The sequence below is a fragment of the Chlamydotis macqueenii genome, chromosome 1 (genome assembly GCF_036417535.1).
Source record: "Chlamydotis macqueenii isolate bChlMac1 chromosome 1, bChlMac1.mat, whole genome shotgun sequence".
Taxonomy (NCBI): Eukaryota; Metazoa; Chordata; class Aves; order Otidiformes; family Otididae; genus Chlamydotis; species Chlamydotis macqueenii.
Genome location: NC_141556.1, coordinates 57,342,778 through 57,363,134, shown reverse-complemented (window position 1 = coordinate 57,363,134; position 20,357 = coordinate 57,342,778). Strand labels below are relative to the sequence as shown.

Here is a 20,357-nt window from a genome sequence, read left to right as displayed (position 1 = left end):
TTCTCTTCTGAGGCTGTTGAGGCTGAACAACCTCAAGTCTCAGCCTGTCCTCACAGGCGAGGTGCTCCAGCCCTCTGATCATCTTTGTGGCCCTCCTCTGGACCCATTCCAACAGGTCCGTGTCTTTCCCGTGCTGAGGGCTTCAGAGCTGGACGCAGTACTGCAGGTGGGATCTCACATGAGAGCAGAATAGAGGGGGAGAATCACCTCCCTCGACCTGCTGGCCATGCTTCTTTTGATGCAGCCCAGGATATGGTTGGCTTTCTGTACTTCAGGTGAACATTGCCAGCTCACTGCCAGCTCATGCCCGGCTCTTCATCCACCAGTACCCCCAAGGCCTTCTCCACAGGGCTGTTCTCAGAACATTGCATTTCAAACTCCACTCCAGCATCAAGCACCCTTAGCCAGCGGCCTGGAGTGCAACACCTCCTTCCTCACCACACAGGACATGGACCAGCTGTCTGAGAGGTGTCATTTGGATGCTTTTGCTAGTCATCTGAAGACTCCTTTTATGGCCACCCTTTGTGAGGGCTGGGAATCTGACCAGCCAGCCTCTGTTGTAGAGGAACAGGGGAGAGGATGGGCTTCGTGCTCTCCTGCATGCTCTCCTGCTCTGGAAATCACTGTGTGGTAGCTGCACTTTGGAGGCTCCCACCAGGGTGGAGCTGTAATGGCACATATCACAGGCACAGCTCGTCTTTCCCAGGACCTCTGAAAATGAATGCAGCTTGCTCTGGTGCAGAAGTCCTCAGCAATGAAGTGCTCTGTGAGTTAACTCTTTGGTATCACCAGCTCTGCAGCTGCAATGCAGTATTCATGTTAACCATCATTTCTCCTGTTTGTCCTTCAGACTGAGAAATCTGTGCCCTCCTTCAAACTAGAGATCACTCTGGGAAAGTAAGACCATAAAGCACCCATTTATTGTTCAGCTTATCAAGAAAAACAAAACAAAACAAAACAATTCCTTTTGGTTTTTTTTTTTTTTTTAGTTTTTTTTATTATTGTGTGAGAATCAGATGAGGCTGGTTGTACACTGTGGTACCTGAAATAGTGGAAGAGGAAAACTTAACATGTAGTTAGTCCCTTGAGATGAGTGGCTGCTTGCTGAAAACAAGGATTTATCTGGTCAGTCAATTCACTGGCAACTGTTTTTTTTTCTAGATCTGGGTCCCTACAACAGATTCTTATGCAGTTTTTTTGCTATCTGGTAAGGACTGCTGTCACATTGAAGACTTTCCCAACAAGAGTCCTAACAGAGAGCCAGCTCTCCTCTATCCAGCCACCTTTACTTAATAGTAGTAAGGGATAAATCTCTTTCTTTGTCAAGTGTGACTGGAATTTATTGACTTTTCCAAAATTGTGGAGGGAGGGGGAATGGTCTGACGGATTAGCTAAGAGACAGCCAAACAACAATGCGTGGAGACATAGATTGCCTCAGCATGTTTAATTTCCACTGGAAACACAGTTTAAAATGGACTAAAACAACAACTGCATGGCAGAAGTAAGAAAGGGTTTCCTACACAGGCATGATACTATGATTGTGTCCAGACTCCATCTGATACAGATAAATACACTTTCTATTAGCACAGTTTTCAGACTTGATGTTGCGTTACTGAGAATTTGGCACTTTTTTTTCTCATTTACACCAACATCGTTACGAATGGTGCCATTTGCAATGTGAGAAGCTAAACAAAACCACACTGTTAGCGAAGCGTGCGAGGTGTTCTTGTGATTACCTTCCTGACCCCATAATCGTGACCGAGATGGGTGACCTCACTAGTCAGTGTTGTTGTTCAGTGTTAAAGCACCAGGTAAAAGTGTGGTGTTGGAGGTTTGATTGAAGGCGTTGTTTGGGCCAGACTGGTGTTTCAGAAGCAATGTAAGGCTGGAACAGGTGCTTACACACAGGCTCATCTCCCCCCCTCTCCCCTGTTTTCATTAAAGAGCAGTACTGCTGAAACTTCTCATTTTCAGTTGCATGTCCACTGAGAGTCTCTGCAGAATGGCAGAGGTGAACAGGAGAGCAGAGAGAGTGAAGTCTGGAGGGCAAAAGTACTACATGATGTCAGATTATCCCGTGATTCATCAGCTCATTAGCTGCCATTAGGCTAGGCACATCCCTTTGCTGGCTCTCGGCTGGGACTGGAGTCCCAGGCTAACTGGGATGGCCTTGCCTGTGGTTTACAAACTACCCAGCTCACCAGGGATGAGCTCAGTGGAGGGCTCAGCAGATCCATCTCAGTGTCCTGTCCCCATGACAGTGAAGCAGTGGGAAGGGAGCAGAGCTAGCAGGACGTGGGTGGATGAAGGCAGAGATACCCTGATGGCCACCAGAGTTTGCTTCCTGGCAGGATACATTGTGAAGATGTCTAGACATTCTGTAGGTTATTTTTGGTACTTTCCAAATAATGTTGTTTTAACTCTAACCTTTACATTGAATTTCCTGCCATTCATATATGCGTGCTTCTCAAAACTACGACATTGTTCTATATCTGCCGTTGTTTTCCCCTTAAATTGTGGTTCTACTCCGAAAAAAGTCTGTTAAAATGGCCCTGTGGGGAACCACTGTTTATTGTATCAGTGCGCTCTTTATTGAATTTGTTCACATTACCAGGGTTTGCTTTGTATCAAAATGGCAACCTTGGGCTGACATTAAAGAGTCAAGCTGGTTTTTTTCCCTCCTGCTCTGTGATCCCTAGGGATATTGCTGCTATAGGCTAAACTCTGCCCTCAGGTTACTCCCCATCACTGTGTTTGAGTGGAGGGGCATTTAACCAATGGAGTTTAAGTTCTGGGATCGGGTACCACAACGGGGTAACCGTGCCGGGCAGCAAGCATTAAGTCCACGTACTCAGCAGGTTATAGTCCTGAGTTTCTTCCCTTCCAACTTCTGTCTCCCAGAGAGTGTCCTCATAGATCAGCTTGATAAAAGTCAAAGACATCAAATATACAGAGAAATACACAAAATATTCAAAAGTAGGGATTCCCTAGCCCTGCAGGATACAGATGGAAGTGGTAGGAAGCTGAGGCACTTGCAGGCACTCTCACCCGCGGCAAGTCTGGGGACAGAAGTGGGAGGGGATGGAGGAGTTCACTTTCACTCCCTGCTAGTGATGGTCACAGGCCCAGAGAAGTGGGGAAACAAGGCTGGGAGGGGAAGCATGCTACTTTCGAGCAGTTTCACTCTTAGCCTGCCTGGCTGTGAACACAGCTATGAACTCATGAGCATGGGACTGTCATGAGATGCCCCTACTCAGGACCTGAGCCCTGCCTCCTTGTTGTGTTTGGGCAGAACTAGACAGTGTCAGGACTTTAGTCTGAAGACCTGGAGTTCACGCAGCAGACTCAAGTCTTAAGAGAGCTCCTAGGTGTGGATGGGTGCTTGTGGTGCCAGAAGGGCTGCTCAGACATTGAGTCCCTCTGTAGAGACACTCATTGAAGACCTGGCTGTCACCCTGGGCCTTACACTCCATGTCCCTCAGTACTCTTGGGCCCAGCAACATGAGGGAAGATGAATACTTACGCCCTTGTCTGAGTGTGTGGATATAGTTTGGGAGGGACAGCAGGCATTTAAGCCACAGCAGTGTGGCAAGTGATCTCTGTCAGCTGAATCACGGTGTCTGTGTATGCAGATGGCCTTAGCCTGGCACAGCTGCAACGGAAAACTCACCAGCGTGAACTGGAAGGAAAGCAGTGTACCCATGGGACTATCAAAGTATCTGTACAGTTCTCACATCCTCTCGGCGTCTCAGTTTCCACAGCAGAAAAAAAAGCGTAATGGACATCTTTCCATATTCAAGAACTCAGATTCACAGACCAGGCACCAGATTCTGTGTCACACACAGGTATCCACTGCCCAGATCTGTAGGGACACTATTGACTTCTAGCATTAAAATGTCCCTATACAAGTCCTTAAGGGTTCCCGTTGCGCTGAATGCTGAAGAAGCACGGCCAGAGTGCCTCATGAGCACTCAGAGACCTTTATTAAAAAGGGGGTACCTGTGCGAGGTATATGATCTACAGGAGGGCAGCACTGCATTCAGAGACCAGCCTTATACCAAATCTATGCCTGAGCAAGACAGTAAGCTCAACACTGTCCGATTTGTTTTTCAGCATCAGCGACCACTACCATCCTTAAGGGAGATTGTTACCTTGTTATCTGTGTGGTCTTGGAAAGATAAAACCCCCCTCTGTTTTGCAGCTTGCCAATGGGTCACATCTCTCTCCATTTAAAGTTAGAAGTGCTTGTGTGCAGATGCCTGACAAGCTTAATATGAAACAATGATCACTTCCAGACCTAATAAATTGAGAAGGATTCAGAGATTTATTGTACATTCAAAATTCATTGGAGGCAAGACATGATATTGCAAGGAGATTCTTGGGAATAAACCCTCAGGTGCTTTGATTAGCAAAGCCTGCTCCCAATTTAATCCCATTTCCCTTCCCTCTCTAGAGGAAAAAATCATTACAATAACCACCCCCACTCTGCTCAGAGCTCTCCTTGCTCCTTCTCCATTTTCTTCATCTCTGTGCCTGAGCAGTTTCTAGAAAGGGAGTTAATTAGATTGTTGATTTTGTTTTAAATTATGCTTGATGATGTCATACTTATCCAAAGGCCAATTTGCTGCTCACCCTTAAGCCCTTCCGAGGGTTACTGATTTGTGGCTATGGCAATTATTAGTATTCATGTCATTAAAATGCCTGAACAGAAGTGACTTGTTTGCAGGCAGCTGCCTGTCTCCCTACAGCTCGGTGCTCAGGAATTGTGCTCCTGTCTCTCCCCTGGGCTCAGCCAGGACAGCCATTTTTTCCCCTGCTCTGTGGTTTCCCAGGTTCAGCCCCCCTCCCATTTCCCCCTCTAATGTTATGTGCATGAGGACTTTACCCTTTCTTCCCCACCTTGGGAGGCAGAAGATATGATGAGAAAGGCAATGGCCACCAGCAGTCTGCCTGGGTGGAAGGAATGGAAGGGTGAAGTCCAGGTCCACAACCTGACCCAAGGACTTCAGGGGAATTCACTCCCCTGAGTGATGTCCCACTTTGTGAAACAGGTCAGCCCCAAGGGCTCCTCATCTGTTAGGGTTTCAGCTGTGGGCTTACTCCTCTAAGCACTTTCCCCCCTAGCAAGCCCTCGTCTGAGGTGAACTGTAGCAGAGTGGCTTGACAGAGCGGCTGTGCAGCTTGATGAGGCTTTTGGGTACAGCTGCACGCAATTGAAGACCTCGTTTTCTGGCTATGGGGGCTGAAGTGGGAAAGGCTGCTTGTTACTGGAGACTAATAACCAGATCATGGTGGACACTGCAAGACACCACTTGGAGAAAAAACAAGCAGTGTGGAAATTACTATTTTCCCCATTATGGTCTCTGAGGAGCCTGAAGGTGCTCCTTGAGAGATGCGACACACAGCCCTTTACATTTCACATTTGTTGCTATAACTCAAAGCCCAGGCCACATCTCACCACATCTGCCCCATTGACTGCACCTGTATTTGGGAAAAGAGATGTGGAGGTCTCAGGGGAAATGGGACTTGGTTCCTTGAGAGAAAGACAAGACCAGGGTGTCACTTTCCTCCTTTCTGTTTCTAAGAGTGGCATGCACGGACAGGAGGGGAACGTCCTTTTCAGTATCACCCTTCCCTGTTGCTGCAGGACCTCCCACATGAGAAGCAGGAAAGGGCACAGAGCATTGAAGCAGTTCATAATTTCATCCTCCCTCTCCCTGCACTCAAAAGAACAACTGCAGCCCTCGCAGCCAGCACAGGGCTGGGAGGGCTGCCTTAGGCAGGGTGCCGTGCCCCACAGTTGGGAGCAGGCTGTGGAGACAGTCTTGGGGACAATGCCCTCTGCCTGCACCTGTGCACACATTCGTGCACATGAACACACACACACACGCACGCACACCATGGCTGCAGCCGAGTGGGGAAACACGGAGGGGATCAAACGCTTGGCTCCACTTGAATGCTTACCCTGGAAAGAGGCCAAGGGCAATACATGTCCCCAGGCACCAGGGTCCCTTCCCTTGGCCATGGTCTACCCCAGTGAGACCAAAATTCTAAAGGGAAACTTGCACCATTGCTTTTATCTTTCAAGGACGAGGGTGTCAGCACAGTTCCCCGGTGCTGACCTTCTCTGCACCCCAACAGAAAGGATCCCCTCTTTCTTCCTGTTCTCCCCATCTCCTTTGCAGGCAGCAGATTCCTTCATCAGAGATGCTCACTGCCCGGAGGGAAGGTGGCTGTTGAAAAGGACTGCCCAGGTTGTTTTTTTTTTCCTCTTCGGTCTTGGAAATTATGCTGGCAGCCTGGTGCAGTATCTCTCCCTCCTTCCCCCCTCCCCTGCCTCAGCCCCCGTGAGGGGGGAGGAAGAGCGTGGGCGGTGGAAGGAGTTGTGGTCCCCAGATGTGTGAATTGTTGCCGAGTAGAAATAGCGCACCACGGACAAACAGCAGAGCGGCTGAGCCGAGAGCCATCGCTTTGGGCTTGCGTCACTGACCTTTTCCTCTCGCCCTTCTTGGTCCTCACCTGACCCTCCCACTGCTTCCCCTGCACTTTGCACTCAGAGATCTCTCTGCACGGTGCTTTGCAATGGCGAGGGGGGCTGGCACAGGAATTTAAAGGAGGGGAGCAGTGGAAAAAAAAAAGCCCTGCAGCAAAGACAAGGCAATGCAGTGATCCTCTCTCCATTTCCCCGGAGCTTAGGTTGCTGTGCTGCAGGACAAGAGACTCACAGGCTGACCCAACACACCACTGTCCCTGCCTGGTCCAGGAACTGTGATGAAGGCATAGCTGTTTTGCCTCCACAGCTGGCAAGACTGGGGATGGGAGGAGGGAGGAGAAGCAAGCCTGTCCTAGGGTCAGGGGAGAAGTGGGAGTCAGGCGAAGTAAGGGCTTGGGAGATGTTTTGGACTGTGGTAATGGTAATTCTGTGCGCCTTTGGCCCAAAACATCTGCCAAATTGCTGCCTGTGGCTGCAGGGGACAGGGCTCGGTTGCCTGGAAAGTCCTTTCTAGAGCTCAGCTCCATTCCACTACTTCAGGGGAAGAACTGAAGACACATGGTGGGGAAAGGTGTGTGTAGCAGCAAATGGGAGAATGCCATCAGCCCACAAAAGCATGTTTGGGGTGAACAGAATGCAGTGAGCCTCAGGCACCTCATGTCAGATGTGTGCCTAAGTCTTGCACTAGGACATCGTTAAATCAAACACCTGGAGACTGGTCAGGACTTTAGAGCAGGGGACCAGAACAGTGAAAATGATGCCTGCAGGATGGGTGCAGTTAGACAGGAGATCTGTTGTACTCCTTCCTCTCCCTGGGCATTTCCTTCCCCTGGCTACTTTGAACCACTGCAACTGTCCTCAGTGGCAACCAGTGAGGCCTGGACACATTTCCCACCTCAGAGATGCATTGCAGTTTGCGTTGCCTGGGCTCCCTGGGAGTCGAGGCACCTCAGCAGCTTTGAGGTTGACGGAGATCAGCCTTGCTTCTTGAAGGCATGGATGCAAGTAGATTAAAGTAAATCAAGAAACTCAGCCCCTACCTCCCACTTACCTGAGGCTGGATTCCCAGCTTTCCCAGGTGGATGGAAAGCCCTCTGCTCCTTAGCTTCCCCAACCCAAGAGCTCTCCATCCTGCTTCCTCCCATTTTAGTCATTGCAAACAGAGACTGGGAAAGGTGGGATTTTGCAATAATTCTCTGGTCATTTGTGAGTTACGTGACTCTAACTCAAGAGATGAGACTGGTCTGTGGGTTGCGAAACTGTCAGAAGCCTTTGATTTAAACCTTCTGCCCTGGCACTCACTGTGGTATAACTGTGGGGAGAGAGATCACAGAGGGCTTGTGGGAGAAGAGGGGAGGCATGTCATGAGGTAAAGAAGCTGTGCTTGTACTGAAGAGGACTGGAGCCTCAGCCCCCCTCTACTCACCTCATGATAGCATCTTCAGTGAGCCAGGCTTGCAAAGGGCAACAGTTTCCGTTGGCAGGAAGGTGAGAGATGGCCATATGGGGCTGGTATGTGTGTATGCATACATGTGTGGGTGTCATAGCAGAGCACAGCATCGATCTGGCCTCTGAAGCCTGGCATGGCTTGGCAAACACCCATTTTGCCACTGTGGTCAGAGGAGGGCCATGCCAAGCGAGGCGGTGGAACGACGACGCTTGGCAAAGCATCTGTGCTCCATCACCCGTGCAGCCATGGGGTCTACATCCAGCTCTTTGGGCCTAACGGTAGTTCCCAGCCGGCAATGGGAAAGGGAAGGTGAGAAATAGAGGGGTCTGAGGCAGATTCAACCCATTGACGACATCCAGCTGCAGTGCACAGGATGGAGGGAAGCAGGGGCTCTGCTAGCATATGCTGGGCTCAGCCTTGACAAAGAGCCAGGGGAGATGCAGAGCCATGTCCTGCCATGCTGCACCTCTGCCCTCCCTGGTGCTTTGGGTGGAGACACGTGCGCCTGTGACCATTTGAGTGCCTGCAGCAGGGTCAAAGGTCTCTTTTTATAACCCCTTTTCTTGCCCTGCTTCTCTCTTCCCCTTTCCCACAGCTATCATAGCTCAAGGAGCTATTGCAGGGCCTTCACCTTCTCCTGAGCTGGCCCTGACATGTGCTTCCTTCCCCAGAGACACCACCATATCCTGCCCTTTACCTCCTCTCCCTCTCCCCCTCGCCTTTCATACCTGTGAGACCACAAACCCGCAGGAAGCCAGTTTAAAGGGCCAACTTCTTAGCACATACCTTGAAAAAGCTTGAGACGCAGCCGCAGAGCCCTTTGCTGCAGAGCATGGACCTGTCTTTCAGGGGAAAAGAGAGGCATGGCCCCAGGGGTAGCTCTGTAGCTGCCCACTCCAGGGCACGCTTCTTACTTTGCCCAGGAGAGAGGTGCTGGCTGTCACCCACCTCAGGCTTACATACCAGAGCGCAGCCCCATTGCATGGAAAAGGACCCAGCCCTGGGGTGAATGAGGCGACTGAAAGTCTTATGGCTGTCAGTACGTGGCTGCATCCACTGGCAGGGCAGCAGGGCTGGTCTGACCCAGTCTAGCCCTCGTTCCTTCAACAGCATTGTGGGGTCCACCTTGACTGAGCTGAGCCTCACCTATGGCAACTCCTAGCCGGGCACCCATTGTGTGAGGGGTGGTGGCATGATCTACAGACTCCATTTGTCACGTATGCATCTAAGCCCCAAGGGAGTTGTCTGAAGAGACTCTTCAGGTGGCATTTTCTTCTCCAAGCAGGCAGGGTGAAGGATTGAACTACAGAAAACTTTTCTAGAAGATCTGGCTACACACTTCCGTTCCTCCCTCACTCCTCACCTTTTCTAAGTGTGACAAAGGCACCTCCAATCTACCAGCATCTCACCTCAAGGGGCCAGAAACATCCACAAGTACAACCTCTGCCCTTCTTGAGGACACGGTTCTATCTGCTTCCTCAGAAGTAAATAAAAAACCCAAAGGCAACTCGACGCCAATCTGCCAGAGTATCACACTTACTAGGATATATATGTAGCCTTAGCTCTGGGCCTAATACTGGACCAAAGTGGCCTGTAAGGATGAGTATGATTATATTTTCCACCCCTTGCCAAAGGAAGCGTCTGGTATGTGTCAAACCACAGAAGCAGCTATGTGAAGATGAATTAAATTTAAAACAACAGGTCCTAAATGGGTGTCCTCTCTTGTTTTCTTGTCTATTCCTCCACTCCGCAAGAGTCCCCTCAGTCCAAACCCCAAAGATGCTAAACAAATCTGCACTTACCTCTTCGACCCACACTGAGACCTCCAATAGGCATCTCCCTGCCCCTCCTAGATCTTCCACTCAAGCTTCTAAGTGGAGGACTGGAAGGGGGCCTCCTTCCACTCCCCCCTCATCTCTCCCCATTTTCCCCAACTTTATGGGCAATTGCCACTTGTCGTTCCACCTCTGACCTGAATCTCAAGCCTTTCTCATCACACCCAGCTCTTCCAAAAATGTGTGCCCAGCTTAACTCTGGAACTGCCACTCACCCCATTGTTAGCAAGCACAAGTGTCTACTCAACAGCATAATGTCCCTCTTATGTCTGTACTTCCTGGCTTTCACCTCTTGGCAGAGAAAAGAGAAACACCACAGGGAAAACGGAAAACACACATGCTTACTAAGTACTTGATTGAAGGATGTGCTAAAAACTGAACAAGATAAAGAGTCTGATCCCCCTTAACAGAAATCCAGCATTAGCCCAGCCTTCCTCAATATAATTAAGTACTCAAAGCCTAATCCTATAACCCATTTTATTCCCCCCCCGCCCTTTTTTTTTTGTAATTTCCAAAGAATCATTCATTGAATTTGCTTAAAGCTTTCCTAGCAAGGAGGAGAGGGTTGTCATAATTAGAAGTGTTCAAGCAGTAAATATCTTTAAGGTAATGGTTCTCCCAAGAAGATTACCAAGGATTGCCCAGGGAAGTTTCAGAGCTGAGTTTGACTTTGTACCTGTCTCTTTCAGGTCAGTGTCTTTTCCATCACACTATTTGGCATTAATCAGTGCTAGAAGGAAGAGGCTGGGAGGGAAAAACAGATCTAAGTGCAAAACAACCAGGGAAAAAAGTTTAATACCACTGAAAAAAAATATATATATACACAAAAGTTCTTGGAGTTTGGTTTTGTGACATAAAGCACCATTAATTCCACAGTACATTACAACTCAGCCTACTACACCTTCCAGAAAGCACCCAATACTCCTAAAATCTCATTTAGCACCAAGGGATTGCCATCTTGTTTAGCACCAACAAGCCTGTTAAACACACCCTTTGGTTCCCCTGCCCTCCTTTCTCATGTGCATCAGGTACCATCTGGCTGCTCATGGGTAGCACATGAGAGCTATCATTGGCATTCAAATGCCAAATAGAAAAGGAGGAAGAAGGAAACTTGTTCCTGGAGATATTCAGTGTTAGAGAGGCTTGTGTCTCTTCAGGGAGACACAGGGGCACTACGCACTGTAAATAGACAATGTCTGGGTTTGCAGCTTGTTGAGGAAGAGAAAAAGGGATTCTATCCTGAGCATCTACTCCAGCATGCTGCTTCCTCTCTACTGCCTGAAATGCCATCTCTGAGCAATTCCACATGCTTGACCTGCTAAGGGAGGGGAAGAAACTCACAGTCTCCTTTAGTTCCCATGATCCTACCATCACGTTTCCCTAGAAAAAAAAACCAGCTTTATGTATAAACCCTGTATAAAAACAAGGTTAGTGAAACCTTGTTTTTATACCCATTGCCTCAGTGACAGCAGTGGGAAGGATCCAGGGCAGAAAGTGCCTGAAACTCATTCCAGTCTGTACAGGTTCCTTAGCGAAGCAAGGAGGGTAAGTAAATACGGCAAGAGAGAAAATGTCCTGCAATTCTCTCAAGTTCATTTTTAATATTTAGCCTGGGTCCCTGTGCCTTTGCCATCCTGGGCTGAGTGTACCGGACCTAGTCCTGTATAATGATGCTTATCTCCTCTGGTAGTCCCAGGTACTATAGGCAGAGACCATGGCTAATCATGAGGCTGCAGAAGCTGGGTAAGTTAGAAGACTTCATTATCATTGATGGGCAGAGGAGAAATACAGTTTCTCCTGCATGTCCTGTCCTGAGACTTGAAAAAGAGACAACTCTTGGCATTGCTCTTTATGGGCGCATCACAACATGTGGTGAGTCAACCTCACCTCCTCCCCTCCCCGGGAGTGCAGCATTCCCAGAGGGATGTGAGTGAGAGCAGTGCGAGACCAGTACAAATGGTACTAGAAAACTCTACCACTGGCATTCCTTTCCTACCGCGCCATTTCCAACCTGACAAGAAGAGCAAGGGTTTGTTTTAGCCACATGCTTTTCTCAGTTGCTCTGATAAGATTGCCAGAAAAGGGCACAGAGCATGTGGCAGGGAAGCCTTTAACCCTGGGGCAAGCTGCTGTAGTCTCATCTCTGTCTCTTTTCCATCACAGAGGCAAAGAGGTGCCAACTTTCCCAGGTTTGGAACTGATTTGACTGCAATTGCCCTTACAGCCTCCAGCTCAGGCCCTGAAACAGCGGTGCTTCAATACCAATGTAGGAGAACCACCTTCAGGAGGACAATGTAATGGCATGCAGGAGCCAGGGCCTGACTCTCCCCACACACCAGCAAGTGCGAGGGATGACTGCTGATACCAATGGGAAGGCATGGGTACACATCTGCCAAAGAAGAGAGTAAATTCGGGTTCACTGTCGGGACTAGCTTTCCACAGCTGGGGAACCAAGACCAAGTAGTCCCCCAGGGGAGGTTTGGGAGGGAGGTTTGGTAGGGTTGTTGCTCTCTCTTGTTCTGCACTTATTCCCTAGTGGGAATAGAGTGGTGGGCTCTATTGATTCAATAGCAGATGCCTCTGAAGGGTCTGGCCCTTCATCTCTTCGAAGAGATAGAGCTGGCGCACAGGAGAACAATCCCACCAGGCCTATATTTTATAGCCAACCTGGACTCTGCGACCCAGAAGGGTGTCTAAGGAAAACCAATGACATACTGCAGAAGGTCAACAGTCCCCTTTTTGGAAAGACATTATCATCTCTCATCACTCCTACATCTTCCTCGTGCTACAAGGAGGCCATAGACCTTAGTCTGCTCTCCAGACTACAGGTGTAGGTGTGAGAGGTGACATTAAAGGCCATATTGTGGGCTGCAAAACTGGCATGTCTAGTTGGGACAGAGAGAAGCCAGGATGCACCTGGGCACTGGGGACTTTCCATCCCTTTCTCCAGGAGTCTTTTGTGTATGAAGCCCCAGGGAGGAACACATCCCCAGGAGCAGCATTTTAGCTTTCCTCCTGCTCTAGGACCCTAAAGGCCAGACACAGTTCACTGGCAGAGTTAGAAGAAGCCAATAACCTAAGTTGGGGTCATGAGGTGAGGGGGCAAGAGATGGCAGTGTCACACTGTAAGTGGGCAGATACAGGCCTGGCTACAAGAATGCATGAGTGGGAGCCAGTGTGGCAAGTTTCACACTCAGGGCCTGAGACTCAACAGCCCATTTCCAAGTGATTTGCAGTGGTTGCGGGCAGTAAAGAGAGAGAGAGGAAGATGGAAAAGGTCAAGGAGGCCCCAAGGAGGAGGAGAGGCAATTAGTCAAGGCTGGGCTTGACCAGGTACCCACTGAAGGTGATGTACACGTCAACATCATCACTGTAAATGGCATTCTCCCGCTCCCGCTTGTAGAGTCTCACCCAGATCTCATCATTTTCCTGAAGCTCCAGCATGAGGCTCTGGCTCTGCATGATGCTGCGGTCGCTGGGTTGGGCATACAAGATTACTGCCTCTTCTTCATTGTGCATGATGTGCATGTAGGTCTCCTTGAAGTTCCAGGTGTGGACGTTGAGGCTGAAATAGTAAAGCCCACCTACATAGCAGTAGAATTTGCCATTGAACATGTCAAAGTGGCTGTAGAGGTTGACGAAGACAGTGTCAAAGATCAAGACCTGGAAGCCCTCGCTGCTGTGCAGTGCTTTCTTGCGACCAACAGAGAACGCCGCGTACTGATGCTTGCAGGGTTCTCCCGCTGTGCCCATCTGTCCTTTACTGCCTTTCTGGCCCTGGGCACCCCGTTCACCTCGTGGTCCTTCTTTGCCCCATTTCCCTGGCATCCCAGGCTCTCCCCGATCTCCTTTTTCTCCTAGAAGAGGAAGCAGAGGACACAACTCCTGTGTGATACCAGAGAGATGGAAGCAGTGGTGAGAAAGCCTAATGAGGAGGCAGAGGATTGCTCATGGATGGGGAAATGCTAGAAGAAGAAACACTCCTGAGGGTCACAATATCATTGTGCTTCATGGGAAAGGAGCTAGCAGAGCTCTGGGTGCGACTGGGGTTTCTTCTCTCATGAATGCCCCCGCTCACCACATGATATGGCCTTTGCTGGAGGCCCTAGGACCTATCCTTAGGAGAATTCAGCCTGAGAGGGAGCCCAGCAGTACAAAGTACCACCAGGGCCCTTGACCTCTTCTTCCTCCTCCACACTCCCTTACCTCCACCACAGCCCCTGCCCTCTTACACACCTCTTCTATGACCCAGTTATCCACATGGTGTGCACAATGTTCTTGCTGTTGGCTGGAGAGGGGGAAGAAGTGCTAATGCTTGTGGGAGAATATGACTAGAGAGGGACAATGAGGTGGATCAAAGATCCAAGCTGGACTTGGCAGATGGTGCAGTGCAAATTAGAGGGATGCTACTTTGACAATACCAGCATCCTTTGGGCATCCTGTATAATTATACTGTGGTTCTACCCTGGGGTTTGTGTGTTGCCTGTCACACACTTGAGCAGGCATTGGTATAGAGAGAGAGCAGCACCAGAACATACTTTGTATATAGAGAGAAAAGATGGGAGTCAGAGCAGCCTCCAGCAGAAGTGACAGCATCTCAGATTTGTGCCTTGTTCTCTTCCTCCTCTCCACCTCCTGCATGATATTGCAGATCCCCCTGCAACACTCCGCTCTAGTCCAGGCCTCTGTCTGCCTCAGACACACTTCTGAGCTTTGACGGATTGCAGCTATTTCCAGGCTGGGCAGGGAATGGGGAGCATCTGCCCAGCTAGCCCAGAGGAACCACAATGCAACAATAAGCAAGCAGAGCAGGATCCTGCTGGGAACAGGCTTTTGCCCGCAGCAAAGGCTAAAAGGGGAGCCCTGAAGGGAGGAGCTGATCTAAAACAGGGAGCCTTTTCCCGTTAGCCAAGCCAGCCACAGCAGTGTAGAATGAGCTGGGGGTCACTGCCAGTTAGCCTGGAGGTGCTTGCAAATAGTTGCTGCCTCCCCTTACCCTCCTCCCACTCCAAAACACATGTGACCCATGGAGCTGGAGAAGGTTTCCCCACAGCCTTCCTGGGTGCTAACACCTACCTTCCAAACCTGCTTATTTTGCAGCTGGGTAGAGACTGCTCCTTCCCTCAGGCACTGGAGGACTCTGGAAGTCTGAAGGAAGGAAGGTGTCCTCCCAGATTGGCAAGATGCTGCTGCTGCCACTCCTATGCTAGCAGGGAGGAAGAGCTGGTAGCAGGCAGCATCCTGAGGCACAGAAGTCACAGCACGGATAAGCACTGACTTCTCTCCCCTCAGGCTATTCTTGATCACAGCATAAAACATACAAACCCTCAATGAATTGTGTGTGGGCACATACCTTTCAGGATGGCATCTGGCAATCTGTTAGCATAACCAGCATGCCAGCAACCCAGCTGTCACCTCCACTGCAGTGCCACCGGTCCCTGAGCAGGCCTTGGCATCCCAGGGCCAAGATGGGCACTTACCCTTCAGTATGGTGATGTTGATGTAGGGACGGACCTCCGGCATTGGGTAGGGCAAGTGGTGGTGGCTGGGAGGGAGTGGTGGGGCATCTGCAGAAGAGTCCAGTGGGTCACAACAGCGCTTGCAAGCACCAGGAGCTGGTTCTGTGAGGTTGGGTTCATCAGTAGGTGCCCCAAGCACAACAAGAGGGAGAAGAAGGAAGGCCAGGGGTGTGTGCAGGTAAATTATGTTCATGGTGACCTGGGAAGATATGAAGAAGTGCCAGGGTGAGGTATAAGAAGGGGAGGACATGGGGGATGGAGCAGAGATCACTACAAAACAGCATCTCTCTGTGGCTGGAGCCAGGGGTGGGACAAGATGGCATGTTGAGGGCGTTTACATACTTGAAATCCTTGGAGGTTCAAGGCTGCAATCTGAGTAGCAACCACATGGCCCAAAAGGATGCCCCACGCCCTTCTGCCCAGACCAACGGAGACTGGACAAAGGCTTGACCTTCACTAGGCAAACTACTGGAGCCACTAGAAGATTCAGTCCCAAGGCTGGGGTAGAGGAAGGAGACATGGCAAACCACATGGCTTCTTTAGCAAAAGCATGCTACTGTAGGCTGCTGAATCTGTGCGGTGGACTGTGAAAAACTTCAGCAGTCCTCCAGTCCCTAGGCATCAACTCTTTATGGGAGTTAAACCAACACCTCCCATCCCAGCTGGAATCTAACCCACCTCTGTGGACTGGGAACTTAATTTCAGCCCCCTCCTCCCCACTCCCCCCACAGATCCCATCCCACTCTGTGCCTCAGCCCCTTCCGCACCAATGCTCAGCCCTGTTCTCAGCCAAACCCCAGCACCTTCCCAAAGGGATGCCCCGGGAGCGGAGCGGAGGGAGAAGGAAGCAAAGCTGGGAGCAGGCAGCCTGCAGATCAGCAGGCTTACGAAAGACAGACACGCAAACAAGCTGGGAAAGCCCCTCTTCCGGCCTCTGCCCCCCATTTCCCTCTGCCTGCACCCCAGCACAGCGTGGTAGCTCACCCAGGAGGCTGAGGGCTCCCCTCTGGGCTTCCCAGCCCCTGCTTGCGGGTTCCCCTCGGCCGGTAGAGCCGGCCCCCGGGCCCATGGATTTAAGGAAGCTGGCTCTTGGCACAGGAGCTGCCGAGGGCTGGCTGGGTGCACAAGCTGGGCTGGGACCTGCTCCCTCCCCTCTCCTCTCCCTCCCTGGCTTTGGGCGCTCTCCATTGCAAACCGGCTTGGGTTTCCTTGCGCCTTTTAACTCTTTCCTAGGTAGTTCCTTTCCCTTATATATGTTTTTTTTTGTTGTTGTTTGTTTGTTTTTTTTCCTTCTTCTCTGCCTTTTTGCTTCTGAACAGCCTAGCCTTGGTCGGCAGAAGATTGCAGCCTGTACAAAGGGTGGGTGGGCAGCAGGGCAGGGTCCCACCCTCTGCATCTCAGAATGGGCAAGGTGGGGTGTGCATCAGTGCAAGAGGCAAGATTTTCCTTCGTGTGGGGTGGTGCAGGGCTCTGCCCTCACTCCCTTGCATTAGTCCCTTGTCCCATGCCTTTAACCATGCTGGCCCTGCTCTTTCCCCAGCCGTGCGTGTCCCACTCATAGTCCCCAAAGTTCTTCATCTTCCATTTTCTCCTGCATTGTTTCTTCTGCATGTCCCTGTCACTGCAGCCTCTCGCCCTACATATGGTATTATTTCTAGCAGGCTCATCTGCCAACTGGGAGAGGCGTCAGTTTTTTCCCTCTCTGGTCATCCCCTCTCCCTGGGCAGAGCTCCAAGCCTGGCACCATGGCATGCGTCATCCCCTGGTCGCGTCCTCCAGTCAGGTCCCAGGCTGAGCAGCTCGCACGGGAGGGATGTCCCTGGCCTGAAGCACAGTCCCACTGCGGGGACCTGCCTGCCAGCAAGGCTGAGGATCTGGAGCAAACCCTGGCCGTGATCTTTGCCCCCAGCCTGGCGCCGAGCTGATGTGCTTCTGCTGTTGGGATGAGCACTACATCGCTGCACCAAAACCCGGGAATTACTGCATTTTGGCGGGGAGGAGGAGTGCAGGGGCACACAGAGGAGACTTTCCTCACCCTGCAGAATCAGCTGGGAAGAGGATTTTGGGGGTCTTATGCTGCAGCAAAACAGATTTGGGAACTTACACCCTGTGGGGGTGCACATATGTATCTTTGGGAGGCTGAGGGAAGGATGGGCAATAGCTCTCTTCTGTGGGGGCGAGAAGTGCCAAGTCAGCACTGTGCCTCCTGCAGTTTGTGAGAGAAGCTGAAGAAGGCTCCAAGGTTTCTGAGGGGGAAAGGGTTTTGTGCGTGCCTACGTGTGCTTGGACTTTTTTTTGTTTGTTTTCCTTCTCCCATTTGTTCGGTTTGGGAATGGGAGGCCCCCGCTTCCCAGATTGTGGTTGGCGTTTGGCAGGACCCCAGCACCACTGGAGAAGCAAGCGGAAAACTCTGGGAAAATATGTGCTGCAAGCTGGGGGGAAGGGAGGAAAGGGGGCTGGGAGGCCTGGAGATATTCTCAGGCTGCCTGTCAGCCTGGAGCTCAATGAACACGGAGTGAACATGCCTCCCAGCCGGGATGGGAAGAAGACCAAGAAATTCGCTGCTGTGCTCGTGAATTCCTAGCTGGGCTCCAGTGCTGACGTGCAATGAGATGCATTGCAAGTCTCCCACGTTTGCCTGTGCCTCAGTTTACTCTTTTGGAAAATGAGAGGGGGAAGGGTTAGGGCAACGCTTCTTGCTAATGGAGCCTTGCCAGCTGACAGAAGCGGGTTTTTGTGATCAGTTGTGTTGTCTACTTCTGCCTGCTGCTGGTGGGGATTTTGGCAGCTGGCAGAGCTATTGTTGAAAGCCAATAGATTTTATGGGGTGCACGAAAACTCAGAGACTGACAGTGAAGGCAACGTTCCTCACTGCGCCACGAAAACTATTGCAGCAGCTCACTCCCTCTGGTTTTCCTGCATGGCTTATTTCCAAATATGACATTACCCCCTTTTGCAGCTCTCTGCCTTATGCCTGGCCTCCTCCACCTTTCCAAGGGGAACAGGTATTGAGGAAGGCCATTGCCCTCATTTCCATCCCACCTTTCCAGCTGCGCTCCCGAGTTGCTCACAACCAAGCAAACATTCTTTGTGGAGGACCTCATCTGCTGAGGCCTTTGCCTTTTTCTCATCCGAGTGCAAGAACAGCCGGCAGTGGGCAGTGAGCAGGACCTTGTATCTTAACATCTCTGCTAAGCTGAACATGGACCAGCAGGAAGCCAGCAGACAAAGCCTTGCACTGGTGGCACTGCCCAACTGGGCAGCATCTTATGCCAGCAAAGACACTTTTGCCAGGGTAATATCACCCTGCTCCCTGAAAGGAACTGGCTGTACCAGCAACATTTTGCCAGGACAGCCACATTTACAGGAGGTTTTGGCTTGCACGGCTGAGTGCTCAAAGAGACGAGTTTTGAGAATGCTATCCAATAAGACTGTGCCAGCCACGCTTTTAAGTGTAACTCAAGCCTGAAGGTACCATGTGTGCTTAACAATCTTCCCTCTTCCTCATCGCACACTCTGCTTTGGAGGCAGCCCAGGGAAGCTCTGTCCAGATTGGACTGCAACTATCCCTGCTCAAAAGCAGCTGCTTCATCCTCCTTCTGCATTTCCTCCCTGCTCCTGCAACCCCTCCAACACGGGCGAAATAGAGGGATAAAGCCTGGCTCTCCTCCAGTGGCTCCCTGCATCCTAAAACCCCCTCTACCACAGGTACAGAAGGAAGGAAATTCCTCTGATGTTTTCTCCCCTTTCCAGCCCCTGTGTACAGCTCAGCTCCCCTGCTGCACATGTGCACCCCCTACCCTGCTATATTAACACACGTGTTCGCATCCATCCACAGACACCCACACACTCACCTTTCACGGCTCCTCCCTCACCAAAACCTCCAGAGCAAAGGTATAGTCTGCACCAAGAGGTGGAGAAACAGCCCCTTTTCTTCCCCTTCCTGGCTGCTTCTCCTCCACCACAACCAACTTTCCTTTATTCCCACTCCACTGCCCCCACTCTCCAAGAGCATCACAAGCCGAGAGGGGAAGCAGAGGATCTCTTACCTCCGCTCCCCTCCGAAGGGGTCCCACGCTGGGTTATCCGTATCCTCAGCTGCTCCTAGTTAGCAGCATGGGGAAGGAGGGCTGGTGGGGCCCAGCTGACTCCAGCCAGATGCTCGCCAAGTGCTCTTATGTAATTACTGTCTTTTCCATCCTGCCTCCGAGGCTTTTGTGGGTGCCTCCCCCTTTGCTCTGGCCCGTGTCAGGCTTGGCTGTCCCTCCCTCCTTCCACCCAGCCTGCGCAGCATCACGATTTGCTCAGCTCAACAGCTGATTCCTTCTGGAAGCAAAGTTCAGGCTTTTTGGCTACTGCCGGTGCTACCCTTGGAAAGAGAGCTCACACGTGTTTCAAGATCTGGGACGCGATGGGCAGCACTGCTCTGAGGTCACCTCCTCTCCATCACTGCCTGATCGCAGCTGAATTCCTTCGGCTTGCCCTTCCTGCCTGCAAATGGAGAGGGGGACACCTGAGACACAGAAAGATGGCAGTGTGTTTTTATGCTTCAGTGCTTTGTAATGCCCCCGGGTTACCCTGTAACAGCAGTGGGTCCTCTGCCGTATGGGGATCACTGATCATCTCCGGCCAGGCTGCAGAGGGGGTTGGGAAGATGAATCTTTTCCAGCCTGCAGACTCCAAGGCTGTGCACGAGGCTTGTGTAACAGCCAGCCCTTGTTACCCAAGAGCAGCAACACCGAATGAAATTACTGGCCTAGAATATCCTGTACAGCTCTGAGGATGGGCAGGCCTGCTGGAAGTCAGCTGCGTGGCTACATTTCTCTCATAACTTCTGCCCATGTGGGGCCTGGATCAAGCAGGAACGACACATTCCCTGGCTTTACGCAGGCTGCCGCTGAGTCTGAGGGCACTTCTGCCAGCAGGGGTTTCTGCTGCAGGCTGCTCAGCGGCCTGGACTGACTCACACGGAGATTAAGGCCTGGCAAAGCCACCACATTTTTTTGCTATGCGTTGCTGAAATGCCACGTGGCTGAGGAGCAGCTGGAAGGGCTGTTCAC

The 20,357-nt window shown here is 51.1% G+C and overlaps 1 protein-coding gene across 2 annotated transcripts; it reads right to left on the bottom strand.

Annotated features, from left to right (window-relative positions):
• Positions 1-10,584: 10,584 nt before the first annotated feature.
• C1QTNF6 (C1q and TNF related 6) lies at positions 10,585-19,439 on the bottom strand. 2 transcript variants are annotated; one of them, XM_086753390.1, is made up of 3 exons: positions 19,347-19,439; positions 15,259-15,496; positions 10,585-13,635 (listed from the first exon to the last, which is right to left on the bottom strand). In XM_086753390.1, the coding sequence occupies exons 2-3, from the start codon at positions 15,488-15,490 to the stop codon at positions 13,088-13,090; spliced, it is 780 nt and encodes a 259-aa protein (XP_086609516.1). In that variant the 5' UTR covers positions 15,491-15,496; positions 19,347-19,439; the 3' UTR covers positions 10,585-13,087. The 2 variants fall into 2 exon arrangements, with proteins under 2 accessions (XP_086609516.1, XP_010128210.1); XM_010129908.2 differs by lacking the exon at positions 19,347-19,439 and adding an exon at positions 16,282-16,372.
• Between the last annotated feature and the right edge of the window lie 918 nt (positions 19,440-20,357).